At 37.6% G+C, this 23,765-nt stretch overlaps 2 protein-coding genes across 53 annotated transcripts in view; both read left to right on the top strand.

Annotated features, from left to right (window-relative positions):
• si:dkey-13n15.2 (protein transport protein Sec24C) lies at positions 1-17,960 on the top strand. Of its 4 annotated transcripts, XM_048187152.1 has the most exons (23): positions 43-110; positions 209-247; positions 322-362; positions 620-885; positions 1,028-1,098; positions 2,563-2,631; positions 2,756-2,867; positions 4,934-5,061; positions 5,233-5,368; positions 5,695-5,798; positions 5,967-6,079; positions 6,236-6,427; positions 6,515-6,608; positions 6,718-6,822; positions 6,925-7,092; positions 10,072-10,168; positions 10,453-10,601; positions 10,809-10,947; positions 11,670-11,791; positions 12,307-12,486; positions 15,751-15,996; positions 16,868-16,957; positions 17,186-17,960. In XM_048187152.1, the coding sequence occupies exons 4-23, from the start codon at positions 642-644 to the stop codon at positions 17,324-17,326; spliced, it is 2,700 nt and encodes an 899-aa protein (XP_048043109.1). In that variant the 5' UTR covers positions 43-110; positions 209-247; positions 322-362; positions 620-641; the 3' UTR covers positions 17,327-17,960. The 4 variants fall into 4 exon arrangements, with proteins under 4 accessions (XP_048043108.1, XP_048043106.1, XP_048043110.1 ...); XM_048187151.1 differs by having other exon boundaries at positions 1-236; XM_048187149.1 differs by having other exon boundaries at positions 2-247.
• Positions 17,961-18,888: 928 nt separating this feature from the next.
• Positions 18,889-23,765, top strand: part of camk2b1 (calcium/calmodulin-dependent protein kinase (CaM kinase) II beta 1) — an 81,513-nt gene continuing 76,636 nt past the window's right edge. For 9 of the 49 annotated variants that reach the window (XM_048187116.1, XM_048187120.1, XM_048187110.1 and 6 more), the window contains exons 1-2: positions 18,892-19,187; positions 22,597-22,691. In XM_048187116.1, coding sequence (XP_048043073.1) covers positions 19,126-19,187; positions 22,597-22,691 — 157 coding nt within the window. In that variant the 5' untranslated portion in view covers positions 18,892-19,125. Of the gene's footprint in view, positions 19,188-22,596; positions 22,692-23,765 lie in introns of all 49 variants that reach the window. The other 40 variants (XM_048187117.1, XM_048187099.1, XM_048187111.1 and 37 more) reach the window with 8 other exon arrangements.

Genomic DNA, 23,765 nt, shown 5'->3' with positions numbered 1-23,765 from the left:
GGTAGCGCAGTGCTGCCACCTGGAGGTGATAATGATGATATTGCAACTACTACAATTTGGATGAGAGACGCACAGTGTTTACTGTGCGCGTTGGATAGACTTTGAAAACGGTATGCTTTTAGTACGAATGACCGAGGGCCTTTCAAACTCCTGAAATGCCATGTTTATTATATTTATATGCGTTTTGAGATTTCTACCATCTAAGCAGTGACGGAACTGAAGACTGAAACATTAATGTGAGCTGAAGGTAACCCAGGCGACCGATTTCTGCATTAATACCCGTATTTCCGTACTAAAACTGACTATCTTTCTCAATTGCAGGGCGACTCTTGCTGAAATCTCCTAACCTGACGCATAACACGGTAAATATTCATTTTCTCAGTAGCCTACCGTGCAATCAAATAAATCGGCAAGTGCTTGAATACAAACGTCAGAGGAGCACATTCATACCGGTGTGATGCGACGATCAGCTGATCACTGTGACAGTATGGCTGAAACAGTATACATCATTCCAGAAAAGCTACATGCAGCTGTTTAGGGCTTAATCTGGGATTTTCATTCTGTTTTATATAATGAAACAGAATGACTTTGCTTTGTAATGTTGTCTTTTATTATAAAGGTTGATTGAATTTGGTCATAGTATGGAGGTCCCGGCAATAAACCAGAACTTTACGCATCAACCACCGCAGCCATGGGCTGGACAGAGGCACAGGACCCCAGCCATGCCTCCAGCCTGCTGTCCACCTCCTCCATATCACTACCCAAACTTGAACCAAGATCACCGGAGTGCAGCAGTGAGTGTGACCCCGATGGCCGATACAACAGTAACCTCAGGTCATCGGCCTCAGTTACTGTACTGGGACCCCTCACAGCAAAGCTACCCGGGTAAGCAATGGCATAATAAACCCTAGAACATAATGATGGAGAATTTCACCATCTGATGGAAGAAAGTCATAATTTTTATATATTTATAATTTTTAAAAATGTTTTTACAATTTCAATCATTTTTGATCTTCTCTTTTCACAGACAGAGAACCTGTTCTTGATATTTCACATATGACGACTCAAGGGATGTCACAGAGAAGCTACTCATTACCAGTGAGAGCATGACAATATAGGGGAGATCGGGGGGATATTGCACCACTTTCTTTTTCTTTCTTTCTTTCTTTCTTTCTTTCTTATATTTTGATTTTATTGTATTTTATTCAGAACTCACAAACTCAAATATAATACTAATTGTACTTTATATTATATTTCTAATAGTTTATTATATTATATTATATTACATTACATTATATTATATTATGTGTAATATTTCTAATCTTTATCTAGTGTTAATTATTTTAGCCGTCCTGGAATAATATGCATTTAAGCCAAAATTTTCACTGTAATTCTACATTGTAATTTTTTTAAAGGTGCCATAGAACGTTTTTTTAAAAGATGTAATATAAGTCTAAGGTGTCCCCTGAATGTGTCTGTGAAGTTTTAGCTCAAAATACCCCATAGTTTTTTTTTTATTAATTTTTTTAACTGCCTATTTTGGGGCATCATTAAATATGAGGTGATTTAGGCTGCGGCCCCTTTAAATGCTCACGCTCCCCGCCCACGGAGCTTGCGCTTGCCTTAAACAGCATAAACAAAGTTCACACAGCTAATATAACCCTCAAAATTGTTCTTTAAAAAATGTTTGTCATGCAGCATGTCTAATCGCGTAAGTACAGTATTTATTTGGATGTTTACATTTGATTCTGAATGAGTTTGATAGTGCTCCGTGGCTAAAGCTAACATTACACACTTTTGGAGAGATTTATAAAGAATGAAGTTGTGTTTATGTATTATACAGACTGCAAGTGTTTAAAAAATGAAAATAACGACAGTCTTGTCTCCGTGAATACAGTAAGAAACGATGGTAACTTTAACCACATTTAACAGTACATTAGCAACATGCTAACGAAACATTTAGAAAGACAATTTACAAATATCACTAAAAATATCATGTTATCATGGATCATGTCAGTTATTATTGCTCCATCTGCCATTTTTCGCTATTGTTATGTTTTGTTATGTTGAGATTCGCCTGTTCGTCGGAGGTCTTTTAAACAAATGAGGTTTATATAAGGAGGAAACAATGGTGTTTGAGACTCACTGTATGTCATTTCCATGTACTGAACTCTTGTTATTCAACTATGCCAAGATAAATTAAATTTTTAATTCTAGGGCACCTTTAAATAGATTAAATACTTCTTAGTAAAATTTGTATTTAACTAGAAAATAAACAACATAGATAATTACAAATTTTAAAATAAAAGAGAAAAAATATTTACTTTAAAATTTTGTATTGTTTCTACCAGTGTATGCATCTGACAATCACACATCTTTTTCCCCAGACAGAGAGAGAACTTTAATGAGGAATTGCTGAACAGTGTCATCAGTATAGCTTGTATGTGGTTGAGGAAATTTAGCACTACATTTGCACTCTGTTTTAATTGTCTCAGTTTCTACTTTTATCAACGCATCCGTGCTGAATTTCCTGAAGGATGGTTTTTTTTTTTTTTTTGTCAGACGAGTCCAGTGACAAATTCTAAGACAGAGTCTCGGTACGGTCTGGATCCTCAGCTTCTACCCAGTGTGGTAAATGAACTTTTCCTTCTTATTCTGTGTTGCTTTCATCATGACTGCTCAGGTTTGATTACACTGCTGTGTATGGCTGTGTTGTTTTGTCTCTGTCTGTATCCTCTGTCTCCTAAATGTACAGGTCCAAGTGATTAAAGAGGACAAGATCCAGTGGGAAGGGAAAGTGTTTGTTTCAGAGTCCAAATCTTCAGTTCCCCCTCTCTCTTCAACACAATGTACCCTGGAGGACAGAGGTATCGTCACTGTTGCCAAATTTAGCTACATCTTTTGACTTTATGCGAACCCAAATTCGCATAAAAAATAAATGTCATGCACCTGGTTTTCTTTCTTATCACGACAGCTTTTGTTGTATCTTTGTCGAAATTATATTGATTTTAACTGACTTTCAGACAATGATGGAGCCAGATGCACAAAGGTAATGAAATATAGACAGCTGTTGCTCCTATAAACAGACATTATGATAATCTCAAACACAGATGCTGTTTTTCAGTCTCATAAATACAGCAGCACATTAATGATGGAGTCCTGCTGATACTAGGACAAACAAACAATATGCTTCCCATTTCCATCACCGCTTTACTGTTCTTTTTCTTAATGAGGCTATTTTTTAAAAGTAATAATGAGTCAAATAATTATTCTTATTATCTGTTTTGGAAAAAATATTAATTATCAGTTTTGTATAATTTTTATAATATTAATAATATTAATGTAGTATAGTGATAATAACAATTATTATTATTATTATTATTATTATTACAATTATTATATAATTAATATGCTAGTTAAATGCTACTATTACTACTAGTAATACCAATAAAATAAGTTTAGTGCTGATTGACACTGTTTGAACAACTACATCTTGCACCAAAAAGTATCACTGTACATTGATAGATAAATAAATAAGTGGTTACTTTTTTTTATTTATTTATTGAGAAAGAAAGTAGCATCAGAAAAAAGAATTGATATGGGTAATTAAAAAAAAAATTATTGATTATAATAATTTAAAGAGAAATTCCACAGATTTTAACCAGCTTTGTGTTGTTACAGTAGTTTATGCAAATGAACAATGTTCATTCTTTCTCCATGCTACCTGCACTGAGATATACATTTTTATTTGCCAGCAAATGTCCTGAGCCCTTTCGCAGCAAATAGCCTCATGGGCAGCACTCTAACATGTAGTGCAATTGCACTTTGAGTAACCCAGATTTGACCCAGGCTAGTGGTCCTTTTACAGTCTTGCCCCCCTCTTTCTCTCACTTTGCTTCCTCTCCTCAATTCAACAGTGCTAAATGAAGGCAAAAATACCCAAAATAAAACTAAAAAAAAAAAAAAAGTCTTAAAAAGCTGTTAACTTTTGACAACTCCAGGGCTTTTGTGAAAACGACATGTTGTACTTCCAGATTTTTTTTTAATCCCCACTCATGGACAGTTGAATTGAGCCCAGTGTATTATGGGTGTTGATGCTTTCTTACTTTTTTGGCAAAAGGAACACCACAGCCCTTTTCTGTGTTTTCTCTAGTCATGTAGCTACGGCAAAATAGACAGAAAAAAATTAATGGGAATAGATACTTTTTTACGGCCATCAATGGAGAGTCATGCTTTTTGGTGCAAGATAGTTAGTAGTTGAGTAAACTACCAGCATACTAACTAGCAAAACCTTTGGTTATAAGTGAAAACAAGATTTTAAAGGTGCTAAAGAGGATGTTTTGTTTTATACATTTTTGCAATATTACTTGAAACTGTCTTTACTAACTGATAAAAGACTATTTATTAGGTGCACTGAAAGGAATAATATTAATATACATCATCTGTGCACGATGTAGGGCCCTAAAAACATCAGCCAATCGTTTACGCGATCATCGCGTAAACGATTGGCCCTCTGGATTGTCAATCACTGCCGTGACGTTCCTTGTGAGAGACGTGCGCGGCTGCGTGCACCAGTAACTTTCCACACTCCACAGGCGCCGCATGCAATGTTTTTGTCCGGAGACAGGAGTAACAACTGCAGATTATGAGTTACCTGCTGTGAGTCCGACATAATGAATCCACTAACACGACACAGCGAATGCCGGTGGTAAACACTCGTGTTCCAATACTCGTGCACGAGTTTTGGGAGGCGTTCCCTCGAAAGGAGGGGGGTTGTTCTTACGCATGCGCTCATTTCAAAAACTCAGTAACAGTCTTTGGTTTCTCAGTCGACGAAAAGATCCTCTTTAGCACCTTTAATTTTGTACAACACAATGTTTTCTCACTTTTTTTGTTTAGTTTTGTTTAGTTTTTTGTTGTTGTTGCTTCACAGGTAATGCCACACCTCGTTTTATCCGATGTACTTCGTACACTTTCCCTGTGGAGGCTCAGTCAGCCCAGAAGAGTCATCTCCCATTGGGTGCAATCGTGTGTCCGCTGGCCAGGCCTGACAAAGGAGAAGTATGTATTGGGAAAAAAAACAGAAAACATTTATTTTTGGGTGGTCAAAATGAATGTTAATGTCATTTTTCAGGTCTTATTTGCCTGAATGTTCACCTTCACATGGTCCACAGTGTTGCCTATTTCATTTAAATATGAACTACTACTTATAAACGCAAATGTTTTTCACAGCGTGATGTGCCAGTGTGTGAGGCAGGAGATTGCGTTAAGGGCTGTGTGCACTGCGGGGCCTTCATGAGCCCTGCTATGAACTGGCAGGACTGCGGGCAAAGATTCTACTGTCCTTTCTGCGACAAACTCACTGAAGGTAAGTCTTGTTTGGCCAACAGTCATTCTTAGTTTTCGCTTGAAGGGATAGTTCAACCTAAAATTAAAATTCTGTCTTCATTTACTAACCCTCAAGTTGTTGTAAACCTGTATGAATTTCTTTCTTCTGCTGAACAACATTGGTTACCCATATTCTTCAAAATATCTTATTTAGTTTTTAGCAGAAGAAAGAAATTCATACAGGTTTGGAACAACTTGAGGCTGAGCAAATGATGACAGAATTTTCATTTTTGGGTGAACTATCCCTTTTAGAGCTGTGCACATTATGTCCTCCCATCTTTGCTCAAACATGTCATTTTCTCATAGTGCCATGGCAGTCCTATCAGCCCACTAATCAGGGCCGCCGTGTTGACTGTGAAAAAAAACCTGAGCTCAGTCTTGGCTCATACGAGATCCTGGAGAAGCAGACGGTCAGGAATGGAGTGGATTTGTTATTTCTTCTCTGTTACGTTCTTTGATTGTATTGTATTGTATTATGTAATGTACATAGAAATGTCAGCTTTTATAATGATGTCAGTTTTATCTGACAGATTATTTCTTGTTAATTATTTTCACTTAATTCATGATCTTCTAAACAGGGTAAAGCTGCTGTGTTGCTGATGGCGATAGATATTTCTGCCAGTGCAATGAGAACAGGGCAGCTAGACCACATTTGTCAGCAGATTAGTTCTCAGTTGCAAGCTTTAAATGGGTAAGGGACATTAACATTAAAATCTTTCACCATCCAGTCCAGTAGTTTAAAATCAAGTCCCTTTCTACATTTGTTTTTGTTTTTTTTCTCATTGAATATTATATTTCACTCATTGTGGAAGTAAAATGACTTGTGAATGTTATGTCATTGTTTTAGGCCTGATGAAACTGACCAATCAGATCTTCGAGTGGGTTTGATGACCTATGACAGCCGGATCCATCTGTATAACCTGAGCCCAGCTCTGTCCCGCCCTCACATGATGGTCATCACTGATTGTGAGGAGCTGGAACTTCCTGTGGTGGAGGGCCTTCTGGTGCCACTGAAAGACTGCATACACATAGCTGAGAGGTTTTCACACAGCAGTTGTTCTACTAATAAAATGTAAAGTTAATACAAAAGTGAAAAGTTTAAAAATAATACCTTTCTCTTGGACAGAGTTCTACAGGAAATTGCGCTTTTCAATCCTGAATCTGAAAACAGATCCAGCTCACAAGAGCTTTCTGTTTCTGCAGGACTGAAGATTCTTCAGGTAAGAGCCTTAACATGAGTTTTAAACACATACACATGCCCTTGCTGGAAAATTTAATGTTTGTGCAGCAAATGTTGTTTTATGAATCTCTTATGCCTCATTTCAATAGGCTGCAGGGTCTCCTGGCAAATTATTGATCTTTCATTCCTCACCTGTTTCTGAAGGCACAAATCAGAAAAGCTCCTCTGGATTCTTCAGCTCTAGCAAAATGAAGGTGAATTAAATAACATGCCAATTTTCCACAAAATTATCCATAAAGCTTGTTTTGAGGTTTATCAAATAGTGTTTTCTTTCTTTGCTCTTGGATTCATATTAGTCCATTTTCCAAGGACCAGATTCTTCAACCTCACTGGCTAAAGAGTGTGTCAATCAAGGCTGCAGTGTGCACATGTTTTTGTTCTCCCATCAAGAAGTAGGCGGAGCTTGGCCAGGGCACATCCCTTTTCTCACAGGGGGTGGGCTCATCTGCTATAACAGTCTACAGGTAATAAATGCCATGTGCACTTTGTTGACATCAACTACACCCTTGTGTCCTATTATGTCAGAAGAAGCTTGTCTGAAAACCTTAGAGCCCAATTACTCTGAAACTGCTGCACAGATTTAAAAATTCGACCAACCCAATGGCTGACTTGAGAATTAGCCTGGAATGTCATAATATTTGGTACTTGTTAAAAATCTCTGCTGCTAATTCAAAGTTTTTGTAGAGGCATCCTATTAACTGGAACGGGGGTGCCGCTAGGGTTTCTGGGCCCCCTGGACAGTTTATACTGCTCCAAGAGGACCGTCCCTGCAATTAGAGTACTGTAGTATTAGATGAAAAATGTCTGCTAAATGACAGGTAACCAGATAATAAAGATTGATTTACTGGGAATGTGCAGAATCATCAAGCTCTTTGCTATAGAAATCATAGTGATCTTTCATTGTAGTATTTTTTTATACTGAATATAATGCAAATTATACAGTATTATACTCTCATGTTTATTATAGCTCCTATTTGACTATTAGTGACCTGTCAGATATCTTTTGTTTAATGTGATATTTTTACATTGTCATATATTCTCTTAGTTCTTTGTTTCAGTATTTATTTTTCCTCATAAACAAAATCAGTAGTCTTGTGTAAGTTTTCTAAAACATTTCTGTGCTTTCGGCTTTTGACTTTCACATTTAAATGTTTGCTTGCCTTGAACAGTGCCTTAACAAAGTTTACACAGCTAATATAACCCTCAAAATGGATCTTTACAAAGTGTTTGTCATGCATGCGTCGGATTATGTGAGTATTGTATACTGTTATATTGTTTACTTCTGATTTTAAATGAGTTTGATAGTGCTCCGTGGCTAACGGGTAATGCGACACTGTTGGAGAAATTTATAAAGAATGAAGTTGTGTTTATGCATTATACAGACTGCAAGTGTTTAATAATGAAAATAGCGACGGCTCTTGTCTCCGTGAATACAGTAATAACCGATGGTAACTTTAACCACATTTAACAGTACATTAGCAACATGCTAACGAAACATTTAGAAAGACAATTTATAAATATCGCTAAAAATATAATGTTATCATGGATCATGTCAGTTATTATCGCTCCATCTGCCATTTTTCGCTATTGTTCTTGCTTGCTTACCTAGTCTGGTGATTTGGTTGTACACATCCAGATGTTAATACTGGCTGCCCTTGTCTAATGCCTTTTATAATGTTGGAAACGTGGGCTGGCATATGCAAATATTGGGGGCGTACACCCCGACTGTTACAAAACAGTCGGTGTTATGTTGAGATTCGCCTGTTCTTCGGAGGTCTTTTAAACAAATGAGATTTATATAAGAAGGAGGAAACAATGGAGCTTGAGACTCACTGTATGTCATTTCCATGTACTGAACTCTTGTTATTTAACTATGCCAAGATAAATTCAATTTTTCATTCGAGGGCACCTTTAATGTCTTCAATTTTCACTCTTCACTGATCAATATAATGCATCCTTGCTGAATAAAAGTATTAAAGGTGCCCTAGAATCAAAAATTTAATTTACCTTGGCATAGTTGAATAACAAGAGTTCAGTACATGGAAAAGACATACATTGAGTTTCAAACTCTATTGCTTCCTCCTTCTTATGTAAATCTCATTTGTTTAAAAGACCTCAGAAGAACAGGCGAATCTCAACATAACACCAACTGTTACGTAACAGTCGGGATCATTAATATGTATGACCCCAATATTTGCATATGCCAGCTCATGTTCAAGGCATTACACAAGGGCAGGCAGTATTAATGTCTGGATCTGTGCACAGCTGAATCATCAGACTAGGTAAGCAAGCAAGAACAAAAGCAAAAAATGGCAGATGGAGCAATAATAACTGACATGATCCATGATTACATGATATTTCTAGTGATATTTGTGAATTGTCTTTCTAAATGTTTCGTTAGCATGTTGCTAATGTACTGTTAAATGTGGTTAAAGTTACCATCGTTTATTACTGTATTCACGGAGACAAGAGCCATCGCTATTTTCATTTTTAAACACTTGCAGTCTGTATAATGCACAAACACTACTTCATTCTTTATAAATCTCTCCAACAGTGTAGCATTAGCCGTTAGCCACGGAGCACTATCAAACTCATTCAGAATCAAATGTAAACATCCAAATAAATACTATACTCACATGATCCGATGCATGCATACAGCATGCATGACGAACATCTTGTAAAGATCCATTTGAGGGTTTTATTAGCTGTGTGAACTTTGTAAATGCACTGTATTATAGTCGAGATCTCGGGGGGCAGGGAGCGTGTGATTTAAAGGGGCCGCGCGCTGAATCGGTGCATAGTTAATGATGCCCCAAAATAGGCAGTTAAAAAAATTAATTAAAAAAAATCTATGGGGTATTTTGAGCTGAAACTTCACAGACACATTCAGGGGACACCTTAGACTTATATTACATCTTGTAAAAACTGGTTCTAGGGCACCTTTAATTTCTTGGTAGCACTTTATTTTACAGTCCTGTTACCCATGTACATACTATGTACTTATTACAGTAATTACAATAACTGGGTAATAACTAGATACTAACCCTGAACCTAACCTTAACCCAAAATAAAATAAAGTGAGCCAATTTCCTTTATAAAAAAAAAAAAAAAAGAATCTTATTGACCCCACACTTAGTGTAAGTGTGACTTTCTAGTAACTCAGACAACCTGTCATCACTTTGTTAGCAACTAATCATTCAGTTTGGTTCTGTACACTGTGCAGATTTATTGCAGTCACAGTTATTGTAATCCTCCTGAATTTTTCTAGAGTGAAGATTTCATTGTCAGAATGCAGTTGTCACTCCTGTAAATAACTAATCTCTGTGCGAAGAGAACTTGATTGAGCAATCAGAAGAGTAGTTACAACCGTCTTTTATGCAGTGTGAACATGCCCAAACTGTGTAATTTCATAATAGATTTTTCCATGTACTTTTCTTTTGCAGTCAGAGATGGAACAGGAACGCTTCCGAACTGATCTGAGCAGATGTGTGAATATGCAGATGGCCTTCAAAGTTCAACTCAGAGTTTTTGTCAGTAAAGGTAATCAGAGGGGCATCTAAAAGAGTCTAAATACCCAGATTCCAAGACTGTTAGAGGAACTTTATGTATACCTTCTTTTTTAAATGTAATCAAAATAATATTAGACACAGAGCATACATGTGGTTCATATTCTATATAAAACATTACATAGTATCCAAAGTATCCAGTCATTTGAATATGTGATAGTCACTTTGATTGTAACATGAATTCATTTCATGAATTCCAGATGATATTCATAAATTGCTGGTGGGTCTATTAACAACCCAATCGCTATGTCTCTGCAGAGATGCGCATATCTGGTTGCTATGGCTCCATCATCGCCGGTTCTGATTCCTGCTGTGTTTCCATGGCAGCGCTTGATTGGCGCACAGCTCTGGCATTTGAGTTCACTCACAACAAATCTTTGGATGAAACGAGGGGTGTAGCCATACAGGTTGGATTGATGGGATGTCATTGGATGTATGGATTGATGTATAATCATAAATCATCATATTAAATTATTGTCAGTCTCAAATTATATTAAAAAATTATACTTATCTGAGACTAATTGATACAGTATGATAAATAATTTAGTGTGTTGTTCAACTAATATATTTATTGTAATTCATTTGTTTGGTTCCCTTCTCATCTGCTGGTGTAGTTTGTGCTGTCATACAGTAACTCCTCTGGAGAGAACAGGACACGGATACACACCGTCATTCTGTCCGCATCCCATCAGCTACTAGACACCTTTAGAAGCAGCCAAGCTGAGACGCTCCTCACATTTTACTGCAAGAAAAGTATAAAAACAGTGTTTGCTGTGTAATCCATACAGTAATGTGATCATTCTGCCTACAGTATTCTTAAAATCAACATGGAAACAAATGTGACTCTATTTACCTTCTTAATATAATTTCATTTATACATACACTATTGTACAAGTGTTTGGGGTCAAACTTTTTTTTAAAAATAATAATACTTTAATTCAACAATGATGCATTCAATTGAAAAACGTGACAAAAAAATGGCATCTATAATGTTACAAAAGATTTTTATTTCAATTTTTTTTTTTTTTAAAGTCCTGAAAAAAATTATTCCAGTTTCCACAAAAATGTTAAGCAGTTTTCAACATTGATAATAATGAGAAATGTTTCTTGAGCGCAAAGTCAGCATGTTAGAATGATTTCTGAAGGGTCACGTGACACTGAAGACTGGAGTAATGATGCTGTAAATTCAGCTTTGCCATCAATTACATTAAGAAATATGTTAAAATGCAATAGTTATTTTAAATTGTAATAATATTTCATAATATTATAGTTTTTACTGTAGGTTTTGATCAAATGAAACATTAAAAAATCTTACCAACCCCAAACTCTTGAGCAGTAGTGTATATATAATACATAATATATGAATATTGTATAGAAATTAGAAATGGGTAATCAGTTGTTTTTTCACTGAGCCCAGTCTTCCCGATTTTACTTGAAGTTTGTTAACTTTATTTGTCAATGTGTGTGTGAGTCAGTGTATTCCTTAGCACTGGAGAGTCCACTGCAGTCCCTGCGGGAGGAGTTACAGACGGAGGTTACTGAGATGTTGGCTTGCTTCAGGAAACACAGCTGCTCTACCTCTGTGTCCCCAGGACAGGTTAGTTCTTCACATAATTTCTCTCTCTGTAATGAGATTTCTCTCCAGAGATTCATCATACAGTTTCAAATTGAGCAATAATTTTAGTCAAATTTTAAAACCATGATCTGTGATACCAATTAAAAAAACAAGCTCCAGCTGTCTTCAGTCCAATTAACCTTTGAAAATTGCTTAAAAAAATGGTCACCTTTTTTGCCTTGTTTGTGCAAAAAGCCCTTGACAATTATTAGTGAAATGTGCACTTACAGCTTAATCAGATATTTTAGACCTGTGAAAATTTCTTTGAATATTTGTGGAAAAAAGTTTAAGAAAAATACAAAGAGTTTTTAGGAGATAGGCAGACAGTCTTCTATACTGTTACTCTGATCTCAATCAGCCTTACTATTCATTAGCCATATTACTGATGCAGGCACAGATAATATTACTACAAAGCCATTCTTTTGAATCCTATTTCATTTAGGCAATGGAGTCTTGAATGTCATTCTCTTCTCTCTGTGTGCCTTTTTTTCCGTCAGCTGGTGCTGCCTCAGTTTCTGAAAGTCGTACCTGTCTACATTAACAGTCTGCGCAAGAGTGAAGTGCTGCTGCCTGGGCTGCATAGCTCTGTACATCAGCGTCTACAACTGCGTAGCCTCATTGTCTCCATGGACACGCTGAGCACTGCTTCTCAGTTCTACCCACTTATTCTGCCTTTGGTGAGAGACAGACATCTAGAACATTCTGTTCATCCAAATTAGTCTCTGAAATGAGACCGTTTCCTTGTCTGTAAGAATTTGTAATTCTCAGTTGGATTGTTATGTACATGGTGGGATTTAGAGATGCCACATTTTTCACTGCACTAGCAATGAATGCATCTACTGTACTCTCTCTCGCTCTATTTATAGCATTTTTTTTGCTTATTATGTCAAGATTTCCCGCACCAAGGACAGTTATAATTGGTTATGCACAATATATTAGTGCCTTATTTAATATCAGCTGATATTAGAGATTTCTTTCGTAATTTATCAGTATAATTTATCAAGATTTGATCAATATTGGATATATATCAGCCAGTATTGAATATTCAATTGTTCATGCTTATTTCTGCTATTTTTATTACTTTAGGTTCTGCTATTGTTACTTTTAGATTGCCTTTGCTTTCATCTGATGCTCACTTAAAAGTGCAGTAATTGATTTCTGAGAAACTCTGTTGAAAGTGGATCGGACTGAGCACCACAACACACCTGTAGCCAATCAGCAGTAGGGGGCGTATACACTAATGATAAGGAGGAGAGAGAGTGAGCAAGAGGGACATTTGAAGAAAGAGAAATATCTGAGAGACATTACAAAAGAGAACAGATCCGAGGAATATCACTGAAAAAAGAAGGGTTATGATCAGGCAAGAGCTTTAGGACCCCTCATTTATGGGTTACTGGCCATAGCATGAAAATAATTATCAGCTTATTAGTTAAAATAAATCAATCATCTTGTTTTAATGACCATTTTTCACAGTGAGCGACCTATACAGTATAAATAGGCTACTTTTCTTATAAGAGCACTGTGACGAGCAGGGCGGGCGAGAGCCGTGAGGGAACGGCGCGAGGCCGGTGACGCGAGTGATAATGAGCGTCACCTGCGAGGCGTGCCGGCCTCGAGTCTCTCACGGAGGAGCTCCGGAGGCATAAAAGGAGGAGCGACATCAGTGAAGGACGAGAGAGGACCAGGCCTGGACTTTATTTTACGTTTTATTATGTTTGTGTGGCCGGCAGACGTCCGCGAGGGTCTGCCGGCATTACTTTCGTTTTGTTCTTTGTTTATTTTATATTAAAGTTTTGTTGAACGTTCGCCGGTTCCCGCCTCCTTCTTCCCACATCTATGAACCGTGTTACATTGGTGCCGAAACCCGGGAGGAAGGAGGGACATGCTGTCGAAGAGCCCTCGCTGCTGAGGGGGATCGCGGTGCTGCGGAGTTCGGGCAGCGCGGGAGTGTGTGTAGACCGCGAGAGGCTGCCCGAGGCGGTGGTGCTGGAGCCTTGTGAAAGGTGGGACGGAGACCCGGATGCCGTGCTCCTGGGACGAGGTGGGGTGGCTGCCGTCCTGGACCTGGAGGGAGCGGAGGAGTCGCCGCCGTCTGCCGTGGGCCGGAGCCTGCTGCCGTCCGCCATGAAGGGGAGGAGCAGGGGACGGGGGACTCGCTGCCGGCTGCCCTCAGTCGGAGGAGCCATCGCCGGCCGCCAGGAGGCGGTCGAGGATCGGGCCGTCCACCGAGCGTCCAGTGCCACCGCATGGCACCGCGAGGAAGAGCCTCCCGGCTGGCTGAGGACCGGGCGGCAGTGTGTCTGGGAACCGGACCAAGAATTTTTTTTTTTTTTTCTTTCTTTTTCCTCTCTCCTCTCTCTCGTCCTGTCGCTCCCCTTGCTTCCGTCTCCTTTCTCTCGTCTCGTCTGTCCTTACCCCCAGGTGCTGCGGCCGCCGAGACAGGCCCCGGGGGGGAGTAAGCGCAGTCGCGGGAGTACCCCCCGGCCTGCGAGGGGCGTTGGGGGTATGTGACGAGCAGGGCGGGCGAGAGCCGTGAGGGAACGGCGCGAGGCCGGTGACGCGAGTGATAATGAGCGTCACCTGCGAGGCGTGCCGGCCTCGAGTCTCTCACGGAGGAGCTCCGGAGGCATAAAAGGAGGAGCGACATCAGTGAAGGACGAGAGAGGACCAGGCCTGGACTTTATTTTACGTTTTATTATGTTTGTGTGGCCGGCAGACGTCCGCGAGGGTCTGCCGGCATTACTTTCGTTTTGTTCTTTGTTTATTTTATATTAAAGTTTTGTTGAACGTTCGCCGGTTCCCGCCTCCTTCTTCCCACATCTATGAACCGTGTTACAAGCACTTTTTCTAAAACACTTTTATAGTAAATGGTATTGTAGCTTTGTGCCATGAAAGTCTGTCTACATACAGTACCTGTCAAAAGTTTGGAAACATTACAAATTTGTGATGTTTTTGAAAGAAGTCTATTATGCTCACCAAGGGTGCAATTATTTAATCAAAATACAGTAAAAACAGTAATGTTGCAAAATATTATCACAAATAGAAAGAACTGTTTTCTATTTGAATATATTTTAAAATGTCATTTATTCAAAGCTGAATTTTCAGCATCATTACTCCAGTCTTCAGTGTCACATGATCCTTCAGAAATCATTCTAATGTGCTGATTTGCTGCTCATGTAGCATTTCTTATTATTATCAATGTTGAAAACAGTTGTGCTGCTTAATATTTTTGTGGAAATGGGAATATTTTTTTCAGGATTCTTTGATTAATAGAAAGCTCAATGAACAGCATTTATTTGCATTTAATAGATTTATTTATTCAATTTATTAAAGCATTTATTAAACAAATCTTTTGTAACATTATAAATGTCTTCACTATCACTTTTGATCAATTTAATGCATCCTTGATAAATAAAAGTGTTAATCTCTCTCTTTTTTTAATCTTACCACAAATGTTTGAATGGCAACATTGTTTCCATAAAAATCTGAAGCAGCAAAAACTGTTTTCAAGATTGATAATAATAATAATAATAAGAAGAAGAAGAAGAAGAAATGTTTCTTTAGCATCAAATCATCACATTAGAATGTTTTCTGAAAGATCATGTGACACTGAAGATTGAAGTAATGGAAAATTACTGAAAGTCTTCAGCTGAAAAGCTTTGCTTTGCTTCAGCTTTGCCATCACAGGAATAAATTGCATTTTTAAATGTATTAAAATAGAAAGCAATTATTTTATATTGTATAATATTTCACAATATTACTGTTTTACTGTATTTTTGAATAAATAAATGCAGCCTCTTTGAGCATAAGAGACTTTTTTCAAAAACATAAAAATTGCATTGTTTCCAAACAAAAAAAAAAAAAAAAGGAAGGAAAATCCATGTCACATTTAAGTCCAAAACAATCTTCCACCTAAAATATTGATACTTTCTTTCCTGAAGGGGATGATGAAGCCAGCGTCTCTGTGTTTATTCCTCTCACCCCTGCAGTCTGTCTCTGCTGATAATGCCAACATGCCATCATTAAGGGAAGCCTTGCGCTGCACTGTCTCTAGTCTGGATCCAGGGGCTCTGTATCTGATCTACTGCCCACTGGCACTGCTCCTTTGGGTGGGCAGCTGTGTGCCTTCTCATACTCTTCTACAGCTTTTCAACACCAACTCCTTCTCCTTCCTCACATCTGGAGAGGTGAGACAAGGACGCGTTGAACTGGCGTTTACATTTATTCATTTAGAAGACTTTGTTCAAAGTGACTGACAAATAAAATGATACAAATAGAAGCAATTCATCTGGGGGAGAATCTAAATGTTTTTGAAAGAAGTCTTTCTTGCTCACCAAGGCTGCATTTGTTTGATCCAAAATACAGTAAAAACAGTAATATTGTGAAATATTATTACAATGTAAAATCATAATTTTGATTATATTTTAAAATATTGTAAAAAGTAATTTATTTCTGTGATGTCAAAGCTGAATTTTCAGCATCATTACTTCAGTCTTCAGTGTCATGTGATCCTACAGAAATCATTCTAATATGATGATTTGGTGCTCAAGAAACATTTATTATTATCAGTGTTGAAAACAGTTGTGCTGCTTAACTTTTTTTTTTTTCAGAATTCTTTGATGAATAGAAAGTTCAAAAGAATTTATTTAAAATAGAAATATTTTGTAACATTATAAATGTCTTTACTTTCACTTTTGATCAATTTAATGCATCCTTGCTGAATAAAAGTATTAGTTACTTTTAATATATGTATCTTACTGACCATAAGTATTTACATGGTAGTGTATAATGGTGATTTGGTTGAATTTAAGTGAAAATCTGTACACCTAAATTGTTCACTTTGTGCTACAAATTAATTTTTTAAGTTGTTTTAAAACATAAATTCTTTAAAAAAAAATAAATGTTTAAAAAATAGATTCTATACTATCTCTCTATTAATTATACAATAATGATAAAGTGGTTAAAGCAGTTTTAGGTGGAGTATAGCATGTCATGCCGCAGGACACACTTTTAGTGATTTTTAGTGCTCTGACTTCACTTTGGTATGTTCTCTTGTAGATCAATCTTCCAGTGCTTGAGAACTCCCTCTCCATCAGCACCAGAGCTCTCGTATGCTCTCTGCAGTCCTCGGCAGCTGTTACTCTCCAGGTGAATGACTCAAAGTCTCAAACCCCTCAACTGCAGAATCTTTCTTTCAGGAACCGACAGGACACACAATTAACTTATTGCGACAAAAAAACAATCCGCACAGCTAAAACCACAGTATTGGAGCAGACAGTTTTTACCCTTTCAACACTCAATCGTGGAATTAAAATATTTTCAGTTGTGTTATTAGTTGATTTAAGTTTGTTTTAAAGTGTGTTTCTTTCTGTTCAGCTAAAATTGGTGCGTGAGGGTGAGAGCTGTGCGGAGTCTCTGCAGCGCCTCCTGGTGGAGGACAAGAGTCCTAACGGTGGAGCTTCATACGCCGATTTCCTTTTTCATCTTCATGTCAATGCATTGCGTATTATTGTGTGACGGTCTCTTCTTATAGACAAGGCTGTCTAATTGACTTTGGAATATTTGTAAAGCATTTTGTGATAGTTCAGTCCCATTGCAGTTTCCCTTTGTAGCCACTGCTGCCATTCTTAAATCAATGAGAAACAAGAAAACTGTCTTGTATTCATTTACCAAACATTTACCTCTGAAATAGAAGTTTAGTAAATACACATTCAATGTGACCAGGAGAAACAATAAATACTAAGAATAGTCCTTTAAATCTCAAGGGCTCAGAATGACTGAATACTGTTTGAACTCCCATCAAAGACTAAATCATCACATCAAAGTGATTAATGGTTGTGTATTTGAAGTGTGGTTTTGGTTCTAGACATGGGTTTGATTTAATACTGGCTCTTGAATTTTGCACTCTGAATTGAAAATCATGAATTTGCCCTACTGGATATGGTTGAGTTAGAGTGCATTATTATTTTAAGCAATAATATATTCATAGAATTTTTGGTTTCTTTGCACCTCAGTATTTAATGTCTTGACTGTGATATTTTCAATGCCATCAGCATGTGAACCCACATTATGATCAACATTTATGTCACATTTCTTTTGTATGAAGAAGATACTTTTCTCTCCAAAAATGAATAAATAACTGTAAATTGTGTGTTTGGCTTTGATTCATTCTCGGACGAATCTCTTTAGCATTGATCTTCTTTCCAACGTATGTTCTTGTGAATTTCTGCCCCTCCTCCACAGAGAGCCGAAAGAGAGCGAGAAACACTCCTAATGAGTCACACCAAATCTAATTAGTATAATTGGGGTTAATGATGCTGACATTGAGCTGAATATGAAATATCCGAGTGGGCGTCCATGTTCGTTATCTAATGGTTGAAAATACACACACACATAATAATAATGAGCAGTGTAATGGGTAAACATGATGGAACCATTAGCTAAAAAAAATCATTTTAATGCATCTGACCATTTTAATGTAAAAAGAAAAGTTTCCTAATAGAATGAGTAGAATTGATGGACAGGATGATGAATTTGTGCATTGCTTTTAGGCTACAAGTGAAAGGTCAAGAGGAAAGCCAACAAAAGGCATGTCAGTCAGTCACCACCCATTCAAAAATATACCCTGTGGAAAAACCATTTACATTTATCCTCGTGAACGCAAAAGACAACATATCGAGTATAATCCGACCTATCATGCACAAACAAATTATTTACTTCACAAATTAGAGTATAAAACAGAATAAATAAAATACAAATGTCATAAAACAAAACACACACATACATAGGCTATATACACATATTATAGCCTAGCTATATATAGCCATACTTTTTCCTCAGAAACCATAAATGCTTGTTTGTTTTCATGTATTTAATATTTTATTTTCGTCTATCAACGATGCTTTATTTGAGTGTTTCTTTTGCTTTACAGGACACTATCATGATTACGTAAGAGCTCATCGAAATACAAATAGCCCCCCTCATGGTTTGTCCCTATTTGGAGATACAATAACAGTAACCCAGCAGCGCGCCCACGCACGCCAGTTCTACACTCCGCCGACAGGTGGCGAGCGCGAGTCAGCTGTCAGCGCGCTCTCGCAGTCTATTTTGAAGGCAGGCGATTGGAGCACAGCGCGGGGGTGAGGACGCCCGCTGTCAGCATACACGCTACCCTACTCACCATTAACCTGTCATTTCAAAACATATCAGGCTTTTTTTGAGCGCAAAATCGAGGTGAATATCCCGGACGCTCTAGCTCGCCGTATCAAGGACGACTTTAAATTCTTAAAGCGTGTCCGAGTCCGAGACTGGAAGACATGGCCACGACTACATGTACGCGCTTCACGGACGAATATCAGCTGTACGAGGAGCTGGGCAAGTGAGTATCACGCGGTTAACGATTGTGCATTTGTGGAGCTGTCCTGCATGAAGATTGCATGGTAATATTTGGGCAAGGAAAGCAAACCGACAGCAGACGCGAGGCGTGGTGGTGCCCCGATAAACGTGCTGTCACAGAGGGAGGAGATAGATACGAGCAAGTCCTGCCAAGATCCGCTGACCACCACTCGGACCCTTTAATATGACTTCAAAACAACCCACTTACTGCAGATGCAACAAATATTCATTAGTGCGCTGCCTTACAAAATGATATTTCATGTTCAAATGTAAAAGTAAAAATGCATGTTCAAAACGTAGTGCCAGTTTGCACTGGGTTGTATTTGACATGTCCACTTAATTAACGTGGTGCTTTTTCTTTAACGTACTAACGTTATATATGCCGTGAACTAATCGTTCTTTTTATTCGGATCTTTTCAAGGAATCGATTGAGCTGGTTCACAAAAGCAGTCAATTACTTGTTCACGAATCTGATTGAATCGGTCCGAGAGGTTCTCAAATGAACTCGGTTCTCGGCAACTGGAGTGAGTACATCACTGAGCGGATAGCTGAAATATTAACAAATAAAACATATTTTTGCGACTTGCCTGTATGTCATGTTTATCAGTTTATCAGTACAAAAACAAATTCGAAAATGACAAACATTTTTTCAGCCAAGATGTGTAATTAAATTCTATTTAGGATATATACTGCAAATATATACTGCAAATTCAAATTATATTTAGGTTTTTAACTAACTTTTAGGAGCTAAAAGCCATTTGTCATCTTTTGAATTTCACAGTTTCAGATATGTGATTGAATTTAGAGATAATGTAAATCCCCTCTGGGAATCAGGTTTTGCATGAACAGTGAGTGAATGGTGAGAGAGGAAGAGGAACTGAACAGTGAGGATGAGATATAGTGATGCTTTCACAGATCTGAAGGGGCAGGAGCATTTGATGAGGGTCTCATCACCCCTCAGGCCCGAGGTTTAGCAGAAAACAAATTGCACTTTTCTGCTCAAACAGGCGGAAATATGCAGATGGTTGCACGTGACCTCTGACAGCGCATTGTAGCGCAGAATCGCATGTGACCTGTGTGTTTGTCTCTCTCTTTTACAAAGTAGCTCCAGTCATCCCAGTAATGCAGAGAGATGTGGAGGAGGAGCTGAAGTCTTTGTGTCACACACACACACACACACGTTTGTTTTTGTGAATTGTGGGTACATTCCATAGGTGTAATGGTTTTTATACAAACCATATTTTCTATCGCCCTACACCTAAACCTACCCATCACAGAAAACTCTGCACATTTTTACTTTCTCAAAAAAACTCTGTATGATTTATAAGCCTTTTGAAAAACGGGGACATGGGGTAAAGTCCTCATAAGTCACCCTCTCCTTTTAATACCCATGTCATGCCCATGTCATTATACAAATTTGTGTCCTGATGTCACAGACACACACACACACACATATACATCCAGCCCTTATAAATCACTAAGGGCATTAACTGGCCTGACAAAAACAGGTGCCATTGAAGAGCACTTTAATGATAAATGTGGCTTGTTAAATTCTGCCTAGAGATGACCCCTGACATGACTGGAACTGGATTTACAATTTTTGAAAGTTTTTTTTTTTTTAATGATGTCTGATGACTTTTGATGCCACCGATGCATTGTTTACGCTGAGAACAGAGACGTATTAAAAAAGTCAAATAAGGGTCAATATTGTGATTTCTTAAATCCTGAAGGCTGCGATTGAATTAAATATATATGCAGCACGTTTCAGAGCAAAGTGTAGAACAGTGTTCATTTACATGTGAACAGCTCATGAACTTAACTGACTGTTTGCAAAATATGAAACAAAATAAGAAATATTACTATTGTAATATAAAAATGTATTATTTTTATTAGAAGTAGTAGTAGTAGTAGTTTTGTTGTTGTTGTTATTAGTGTTATCTAAATTACAATCCAATTTTTTTTTTTTTCATGAAATTTGCAATTAGATTTTGTTCCCCAAATCATTCAGCCATACTATTTGGACTTCATCACAACCCATGTATGATAAACATTCCCATAATAACATAAGTTGAGTGTGATGACATTGCAAACCTCAGTTACATCACAGTGTTTGCGTTACGGTGTAAATGTAGATGTTGTTTTAGGCCCAGACTTCTTTCTTACCATATGATTTTTTCACTCTGCATAAGTTGTGAGAACCTACAGTATTAAAGGTGCCCTAGATTCAAAAATTTAATTTACCTCGGCATAGTTAAATAACAAGAGTTCAGTACATGGAAATGACATACAGTGAGTCTCAAACTCCATTGTTTCCTCCTTCTTATATAAATCTCATTTGTTTAAAAGACCTCAGTCGGGGTGTACGCCCCCAATATTTGCATATGCCAGCTCATGTTCAAGGCATTAGACCAGGGCAGCCAGTATTAACATCTGTATGTGTGCACAGCTGAATCATCAGACTAGGTAAGCAAGCAAGGACAATAGCGAAAAATGGCAGATGGAGCAATAATAACTGACATGATCCATAATAGCATGATATTTTTAGTGATATTTGTAAATTGTCTTTCTAAATGTTTCGTTAGCATGTTGCTAATGTACTGTTAAATGTGGTTAAAGTTACCATCGTTTCTTACTGTATTCACGGAGACAAGAGCCATCGCTATTTTCATTTTTAAACACTTGCAGTCTGTATAATGCAACAGCTTCATTCTTTATAAATCTCTCCAACAGTGTAGCATTAGCCGGTAGCCATGGAGCATAGCCTCAAACTCATTCAGAATCAATGTAAACATCAAAATAAACACTGTACTTACGCAATTAGACATGCTGCATGACAAACACTTTGTAAATATCCATTTTGAGGGTTATATTAGCTGTTTGAACTTTTTTTATGTTGTTTAAGGCAAGCGTGAGCTCTTGGGGCGTGGAGCACCAGATTTAAAGGGCCACACACCCTGAATCGGCTCATTTCTAGTTATGCCCCAAAATAGGCAGTTAAAAAAAATGAATTTAAAAAAATCTATGGGGTATTTTGAGCTGAAACTTCACAGACACATTCAGGGGACACCTTAGACTTATATTACATCTTTTAAAAAAAAGTTCTAGGGCACCTTTAACAAAACAAATCTACTCTACTATATTTTATTCATATAACACAAACCCAGTCAAGTATATTTTATTAATATAGGCTGCCAGAGTTAGATCTCGTTTTAGTGACGTCAGCTTACTCTCTTTGCTTCTGTTTATTCCCTCCTGAAAGGGTAAATACAAACACCAAACAAGCTGCCAGTCTTTTTGAAGCTTTGCCTTTAATTTTTGTACAGCAGAAACTTCACTGTCAACATGTAACATTGAGACTTATACTTAAAGTCTCAATTATTTTTTTTCCCCAGGGGAGCGTTTTCAGTGGTGCGACGATGTGTGAAGTTGAGCACAGGCCAAGAATATGCCGCCAAAATCATCAACACCAAAAAACTGTCCGCAAGAGGTGAGTCAATTCCTACAAATGTTCTGAAACATATTAAATGTTTTTTCATAACAGTATAACGGATGGGTTTTAATTGTAGGGACAATTTGACAACTAATAAGTGTGAACATCTAAAACAGTAATTTAAAGTTCCAATATATTGGAAGTACCAAAATATCATTGTGACACACATCCAAGAGAAAATGGTTGTCGACTTGGTTCTATCCATCAGTTATGACATATTGATTAAAAAGTACGAGGTCAAAAAATGTAAAATGTGAAACGTGCATGAATGAATTGTTCACAGTAATATTATTGAGATACATTTAGAAAATAGATGATGTATTTCCATTTCATGCCAACTCGTGGTAGCACCATATGCAGTGATGGTATTATAAGGTAATAACATGGTACTTTGATATGCACAGTGTACTGAATAATTACAATTTTCATGTACTGTAGTATTGTCATCAGGGCTTGACATTAACACCCGCCAACCCGACCAATGCGGGTAGATTTCAGCTGTAGCGGGTAAGACGATTTGAATATAATTTCAGTTTACAGCCAAATGATCGTCGAAGATCGTCGTAGCACAAAATTACAATCCAATCACACAATTCGTTATTTATGTGCAGTTAGTGAAGGAGGGATAGGCGGAATTGCGCTGAATGACACACAACAGAAGCGCTCTCTCGCGTGCGCTCTCTCTGTTGCGCGCGCGATCAGTTCTCCTCGCGCCTGAATAGTCAAATACATGTGCACACAGATGTCTAAATGTCCATCGTGTATCTCGCGTGAATACAGTGGGTTTTGGCTTAAATGGACGTAAACAGGTGGGTAATAACTGAATATGCGTCAGTTACGTCCATGCATTCAGCAGCCCAATTAAATAGGCCTACCTGTCTGTCATTAATGTTAATCAAACAACAAAAGATGTTAAATAAATGTAGGCTAGGCTATATGTTAAATAAACCTACTGTATCTGAAAAAAGATTATTTTTAAAGGATTAGTTCACTTTCATATAAAATTGTCCTGATAATTTACTCACCCCCATGTCATCCAAGATGTCCATGTCTTTCTTTCTTCAGTCGAAA

Source organism: Megalobrama amblycephala, linkage group LG4, assembly GCF_018812025.1.
Source record: "Megalobrama amblycephala isolate DHTTF-2021 linkage group LG4, ASM1881202v1, whole genome shotgun sequence".
Lineage (NCBI taxonomy): Eukaryota > Metazoa > Chordata > Actinopteri > Cypriniformes > Xenocyprididae > Megalobrama > Megalobrama amblycephala.
Note: the sequence above shows the minus strand (reverse complement) of the source record. Positions and strands in the feature narration are given on the sequence as shown.

Bases quoted from the DNA above. Each gene is read 5' to 3' on its own strand.
- si:dkey-13n15.2 (XM_048187151.1), top strand. From the start codon at position 642: ATGGAGGTCCCGGCAATAAACCAGAACTTTACGCATCAACCACCGCAG. The intron at 1,099-2,562 runs GTGAGAGCATGA...TTTTTTTGTCAG, and splicing joins AGAGAAGCTACTCATTACCA to ACGAGTCCAGTGACAAATTC. The intron at 6,609-6,717 runs GTAAGAGCCTTA...TCATTTCAATAG, and splicing joins CAGGACTGAAGATTCTTCAG to GCTGCAGGGTCTCCTGGCAA.